Source organism: Salvelinus alpinus, chromosome 19 (assembly GCF_045679555.1).
Source record: "Salvelinus alpinus chromosome 19, SLU_Salpinus.1, whole genome shotgun sequence".
Classification (NCBI taxonomy): domain Eukaryota; kingdom Metazoa; phylum Chordata; class Actinopteri; order Salmoniformes; family Salmonidae; genus Salvelinus; species Salvelinus alpinus.
Window position 1 is genome coordinate 26,992,788 of NC_092104.1, and position 7,117 is coordinate 26,999,904.

Here is a 7,117-nt window from a genome sequence, read left to right on the forward strand (position 1 = left end):
ATGCACTGTATAGGTGTATGATTACCTTCTGAAGGCACTGTACATGCTTATCGTGCTGCTCTCCATTGTGCTCCTCTCTGTTTTATCTAGTGTGCTAAGTATGCCACCCAGTGGCTCCTATGTGGAATTAGGATGCTGTATCTCTCAGATGACTGCTATTGTGTCATTACTTGTTAAATAGAAAAATGTATTTGTGATGAACACGGTATCCTGTCAAATTTTTATAATACTATTATTCAGTAGTATTTGTAGTGCATGGTAGTCGGGAGACGGAACAGTGATTTGTCTAGGCTTTGAGAGTGGGGAGACTGAAAAAGATGGCGGAGCGGTCTAATGGTGGTAGAATCAAGAAGAATTGGAATCTTGTCCAAAATAATGGAAAACGGAGCAAAGTAGGGTACAGTGATGAGAATGTCACTTTGTATCTTGTAGGAGTACGGTTTGTAAATGAGGAGCAGCTGATCGAATTACCTATCTTGAGGAATCCATTTGAGATATCCAAACTGGTAGAGAGAGTGCTGGGTAGAGTGAAGGCTGTAAGGATCACGAGAGGCAGATCATAAAAATGTGTGTTGCGTCTCACCCGATTTGATAAGTGTGAAGTGTTATGTGTGTCTCTTGGAAACAGGGCACCCCTCAAGGGGGTTATATCTGGCACATCGTGGGAAGTCGATGTTGAAGAGATTCAAAGTATTCCTGGAGTGATTGATGCATGTCAAATGAATCGTGTGGTGAATGAAGAAAAAGTGAAGAGTCTATCTGTTCTTTTGTTTTTTGATATGGAGTCTCTCCCTACTCAAGTGTAGTTAGGGTATATTAACTACAGTCAGAGCATTTATCCCAAGTCCAATGCAATGTGATCATTGTAAAGCTATTGGTCATGTTTCAAGTGTTCGCAGAAGGGAGAAGCTGAGATGTCCAAGTTGTGGAAAAGATCATATAATGTGTTATAAAAGTGATGAAAATGTGACATGTTACAATTGTGGTGGGATCCATGAAGCCACGTCTTTCAAATGCCGCACAAGAATGAAAGAGAATGACGTGGCCAAAGTCAGGGCTGTCTAGAGCATTTCATATGCAGCAGCTGTTAAAGGGTTGAGGGTTTGAATGGTGCACCTGAAGAGTCCATGGTGGTGGATAGGCCTTCACTGCAGGCTGCAGGGGTTGCCTTTCACCAGCAGGATCCTGACATTTTAGGGGTTAAGAAGGTGGACTTCATGGCTTTTATAGCTATGGTGATTAATGGCACTGCCAAGGTGGAGAGAAGGTCCAGGAAGATATAAATCATTGTGGATCCGGTGGAGCAGTTCCTTGCGCTGAAAGATTTCTCGGTGAAGGAGTTACATGAAATATTGTCACAAGCCGAACCACCCTCTCAGGCCCTAGAGCCTGAAAAGGGAGATAAGGAGATTTGAAAGAAGGAAGAAGTGGGAGTTTTGATTTATCAATGTACTATTTTTATTTGGATGGATTAAGGTCGTTTCTTATTACGTATGGATTTTCTTTGTACCTTGTTTGGGTTTCAACCCATCCAGTTGGTGGCGGCAAAAACACCTTTTTGGGTTGTAGTCCGCCATAAAACCTACAGAAGAAGAATAAGAACGGTAGTTGTCTGGTTGCGGAGACGGAACTAGACCGGAACTATTGAGGATTGAACCTTTGCCTCAGATCGGTGTACAGTGCCAGTAACACTTCACATAATGCTAGCTAGTTCGCTGTGGGGTTGCCTAAATTTCGTGAGTGTATTTCTAGGGTTGTTTCGTTATTTTATGACATCACATACGGTTTTCTAGAGACTGCATATATGTAGTTTGAACATACCAGTTATTCATTTGTTTCTTTTGACGCTTGACTAACGTTACTAGATAGCTATACATGTAGCTAGCCGGCTATTTAGCTAGCATTCATGATAACGGTAGCTAACTAGCATCCATAGCAACCCAAATTAAGCCGAAGGCAGTAGCTAGCTAGCAAGCTTCATCGTGAGTGTTTGTTATGTGTTCGATCGTAACTACGAGAGGAAGCAATTAGAATTTGTAACACATTTTTGCAGTCAGATGTGCAGTTGACAGAAGTGAGATGTTGGCTAACGTTAGCGAGCTATTTTGTTAGGACTAGCAGCTGACAGTAGCTAGTGTGCAGTAATTGTATTTACTGGAGTGACGTTCCGTGACAGTGGTTTCATCTCATAGAGAATCACTGTAGAACAGCATGACCTTAATCATGAGTCATGTATGTTACAAGATTAAACTTGACCTTAGCCCAAGATGTACTGTTAAGGAGTGTAGGCTTGCGTCTTTGACTTTGGTGAACGTGAGCTAAGCTTGAGCTGAACATACTATTGCTTCAGTTGCTACAGTAGCTTGAAACTGTCTTTTGTGCTTCCAGTTTCTCTTTCAGGCAGTTCCCTGTGCACCGCATATTGTCATTCTCTGCCAATGGGCTGACAACTGGTTGCTGAGATGTTGCTGAAAGACATTCCCCAGGAGGTGTTGATGCGCCCTCTTTCCCGAAATGAAGTAGTGGGAATGATAGTGAGACTGACCATCTTTGGAGCTGCCACCTACTACGGCATCAAATGGGTGGTGGAGGCAATGGACCCTACACATAAACAGAAGATCCAGGCCAAGAAAAGGGTATGCGCACATATTGTTTATGTTTAGATCTGATTAATCTTATAATATATATTTATTTATTATTGTTAGATTAACCAACAATTGTGTTAAGCAGTAGAGTGACATCCATCTCCTCCAGGCAGAGCAGCTGATGAAGCAGATTGGAGTGGAGGGTGTCAAACTCACTGAATATGAGATGAACATTGCTTCTCACCTGGTAGATCCACGCAGCATGAGGGTAAGGGAAATCTATAAAGTGTGACAGTTCTTCTTTAAATTGTATTTTTGTGACTTACCAAGTTTGTGGTGTTACATAATCGGTGCTTTGTACAGTAAGTTAGAGGAAAGGAGTCATTTTGCACATTGTTTATAAAGTTGTAAGCCTAATGATTTTGCTGCTCTTCATTTGTAGGTGTCCTGGAGGGATATTGCAGGGCTTGATGAGGTCATTTATGAGCTGCAGGACACTGTCATCCTTCCCTTCCAGAAGAGACACCTGCTGGCTGGATCCAAACTCTTTCAGCCTCCCAAAGGTGAATGCTTCAGGGCACATTTCACATCATGTTGTATTTTGCATATTTTTTTCTTCCAAAGTAAATTATTTTGGGTAACACTTTTGGGCATTAAGTGAATGAATGATTTGATTCTCTCTGTCACCACCTCAGGGGTGTTGTTGTATGGGCCTCCCGGGTGTGGGAAGACTCTTATTGCCAAGGCAACCGCCAAAGCCTCAGGATGCCAGTTCATCAACCTGCAGCCCTCCACTCTGACGGACAAGTGGTACGGCGAATCACAGAAGCTCACCGCTGCTGTCTTCTCATTGGCTGTCAAGATCCAGCCATGTATCATTTTCATAGATGAAATTGGTGAGTGTGTCGTTACGTATCTCTCTTGTTTTAAAACTAATTTGTGAACCATTAGTGAGAGCTGTTCATTTAATATCCAGTAGTGTAATGCTCTTGATTGATATCCTTTTCTGATTTCTTTTAACCTCAACCATTATATAATCATATTTGAGGCTGTGTTCACTTTTGGAGTCTTATTTTTCAGACTCCTTCCTGAGGAATCGCTCCAGTCTGGACCATGAGGCCACAGCCATGATGAAGGCCCAGTTTATGAGCTTGTGGGACGGGCTGGAGACTGGGGCAAGCAGCCAGGTACCACCACCAACTTAGATTTGTCTTATTTGTTCTTACGTGAGTATTGGCCATTGGTTTAATATCTTGCTTTGCTGGTTGTACAGTTAGTTAATGTAGTGGTATTGTTCTTGCAGGTGATGGTGATGGGGGCCACGAATAGACCACAGGATCTGGACCCAGCCATACTGCGCAGAATGCCCACCACCTTTCACGTGGGCCTACCAGTGAGATATACACACTTGAACATTGTGAATGCACTCTGATAATCAAGCTGTCAAGTTAAAAACTGTCTCTCAATATGTTATGTACTTCTGTAGACTACAAGACAGAGGACAGAGATACTGAAGTTGATCCTGGCAGGAGAAAATGTAAGCTAACACCATCTCCATCCCTTCGTTTCCTCTGATATCCAACCAGTTTGAGTCGTTTCATACCTATCCACTGTTGTTGGATTTCAAGGTTAAATGGTAACAAACATCACAACAAATGACAATGAAATCTGGAATAGTGATGATTTACGGTATCATGCCTGAATAAATGTGCTGTATACTAAACCAACACTTTGTCCCTCTCTTCCTCAGCTAAGCAATGCCATTAATCTGAAGGAGATAGCAGAGAAGTCGGAGGGTTCATCAGGCAGTGACCTCAGGGAGCTGTGTCGTGATGCTGCCATGTACCGTGTTAGAGACTACGTCCGCAAGCAGCAGATGAAACAGATAGCCCAGCAGATGCAGGAGGAGGACGAGGAAGACAAGTAACAACCATTACTGTTTCTAACTCAAGCATCAAACTGCTGGTCTTTGATCTTTTTACTATGCTGAATGTAGCTGTAAGTTACAGTATACTTTTGTTGTGCTTGTGTTTTTTGCTTTCAACAAGAGAAGTCTTCAGCTCTTAAAAGCTGGCGATGGTTGAACATTTTTCATAAAACACCTACAGTACCAGTCAAAAGTTTGGACACCTACTCATTCAAGGATTTTTGTTTACTTAGACTATTTCCTACATTGTAGAATAATAGTGAAGACATCACAACTATAAAATAAAACATATGGAATGCTTTTCCTTCACTCTGCGGTCCAACTCATCCCAAACCATCTCAGTTGGGTTGAGGTCAGTTGATTGCCATGTTGTCTGATGCAGCACTCCATCACTCTCCTTCTTGGTCAAATATCCCTTACACAGCCTGGAGGTGTGTTGGGTCATTGTCCTGTTGAAAAACGTATGATAGTTCCACTAAGCCCAAACCAGATGGTATGGCATATCGCTGCAGAATGCTGTGGTAGCCATGCTGGTTAAGTGTGCCTTGAATTCTAAATAAATCACTGACAGTGTCACCAGCAAAGCACACCACCACCACCACCTCCATGCTTCACGGTGGGAACCACACATGCGGAGATCAACCGTTCACCTACTCTGCGTCTCACAGACACGCCGGTTGGAACCAAAAATGTCAAATTTGGACTCATCAGACAAAAGGACAGATTTCCACCAGTCTAATATCCATTGCTCGTGGTTCTTGGCGTGGTTTCGTTCAGCAATTCGATCATGAAAGCCTGATTTCATGCAGTCCCTGAACAGTTGATGCTGAGATGTGTCTGTTACTTGAACTCTGAAGCATTTATTCGGGCTGCAATTTCTGAGGCTTTTAACTCTGCTGCAGAGGATAAGTTAATTAGAGGTAACTCTGGGGCTTCCTTTCCTGTGGCGGTCCACATGAGAACCAGTTTCATCATAGTGCTTGGTGGTTTTTGCGACTGCACTTGAAGAAACTTTAAAACTTCTTGAAATGTTCCAGTTGGACTGACCTTCATGTCTTAAAGTGATGATGGACTGTCGTTTCTCTTTGCTTATTTGAGCTGCTCTTGCCGTACTATGGACTTGGTATTTTACCAAATAGGGCTATCTTCTGTATACCACCCATACCTTGTCACAACACAACTCATTGGCTCAAATGCATTAAGAAGGAAAGAAATTCCACAAATCAACTTTTAACAAGGCACACCTGTTAATTGAAATGCATTCCAGGTGACGACCTCATTACTACATGATGACCATGTGTTGTTTCATATTTTTTATGTCTTTTTATGTCACTATTCTACAGTGTAGAAAATAGTAAAAATAAAGAAACCTTTGAATGAGTAGGTGTATCAACTTTTGACTGGTACTGTATGTCTGCATCTTTGGTTGACCTCTGACCTTTGTCCCATCCATCTCCAGAGCAGGGGTGGAGGAGCGTCTGCGGCCCATCACCCAGCTGGACCTGCTGTTCGGCCTGGACAAGATGAAGGAGTCCAAAAAGGCCACCATGCCCCAGGAACTCATACCCCGAGAGGTGCCTCTGGACTAAACCTTTCTTTCAGACACCCTTTACAAATGCATTGTTACTGACCAGTGGTATACCCAAGTGTTTATCCCCCCCATACACACACACACACATATCCCAGTCCTAGCACAGTGTTCCAAAGCAGTCCGAGAGAGATGTCTCTGGACCACAATCTCTCTGTACCCCTTCTCTTATCCCACACCAATACCCTTCAGTATCCAGTTAATTCCTACTGTCTGTTCACTGTTACAGATTGAATTGACCAACTAATTCCAACCTCCCACACAGTGTCCCAGAACATTCCCATTGCCCTGAGTCATCATAAAATACTAGAGCCTTAGAAACGGCCTTTGTACATTAAGCTGGGGAGCAGGGCTGTCCACTGTAACGCTGTCGAACAGACGGCACAGGGTGAGAGGGACCGGACTGAGTCTGTCTCTTAGAACTCTGTCATCAATGTTATTATTATTTCTTTGTGTCACACAAATCGTATGAGAAAATGTGAATCGATATTGGTTTTTAATCATGCTTTAAAAAAATACTGAATAAGGAATATTACTGTATTTGCACTGTCAATGTTCTTTTGGGCAAGCACTAAACTGTCCCAAGTGTCTAGTTGTCTGCATGTCTAAGTAATAGAATGAGAAACATTAGGTACACAATAGTACACGTGTTACAATTAACAAAGACCAAGAGTCCCTGGGAGTTGAATCAGTTGGTAAATCTGATATTCTGAATCTACTTTTTATTGAATGTTCACTGTATTTAATACTGTACTTCTCCAAATATTGGATTGAAACTACTGACTACATTATTAATCTTTACTGACGAAGGTAGCTGCCTCATGTCTTTTGTTTTATGTCACAGTAATATGCCCTTCATTGGTCTGCTGTCTTACAATCTAATGTTCTTGAAATCATTTTATGATTTATAATGTGAAAAAGCAGCTGTGCTTTTGCCAGTTCCATTATCAACAACCTTCAAACATGGGTATTGACCAGCACAGCAGTCTGTCAAAATGTCAATCATTCCAGTCTGTC

The 7,117-nt window shown here is 42.3% G+C and overlaps 1 protein-coding gene across 1 annotated transcript; it reads left to right on the forward strand.

Annotated features, from left to right (window-relative positions):
- Positions 1-1,623: 1,623 nt before the first annotated feature.
- On the forward strand, positions 1,624-6,909 carry atad1a (ATPase family AAA domain containing 1a). The gene is made up of 10 exons (XM_071352716.1): positions 1,624-1,736; positions 2,389-2,636; positions 2,755-2,853; positions 3,028-3,148; positions 3,281-3,481; positions 3,666-3,772; positions 3,889-3,978; positions 4,072-4,122; positions 4,336-4,508; positions 5,972-6,909. The coding sequence occupies exons 2-10, from the start codon at positions 2,463-2,465 to the stop codon at positions 6,099-6,101; spliced, it is 1,146 nt and encodes a 381-aa protein (XP_071208817.1). The 5' UTR covers positions 1,624-1,736; positions 2,389-2,462; the 3' UTR covers positions 6,102-6,909.
- The last annotated feature ends 208 nt before the right edge of the window (positions 6,910-7,117 follow it).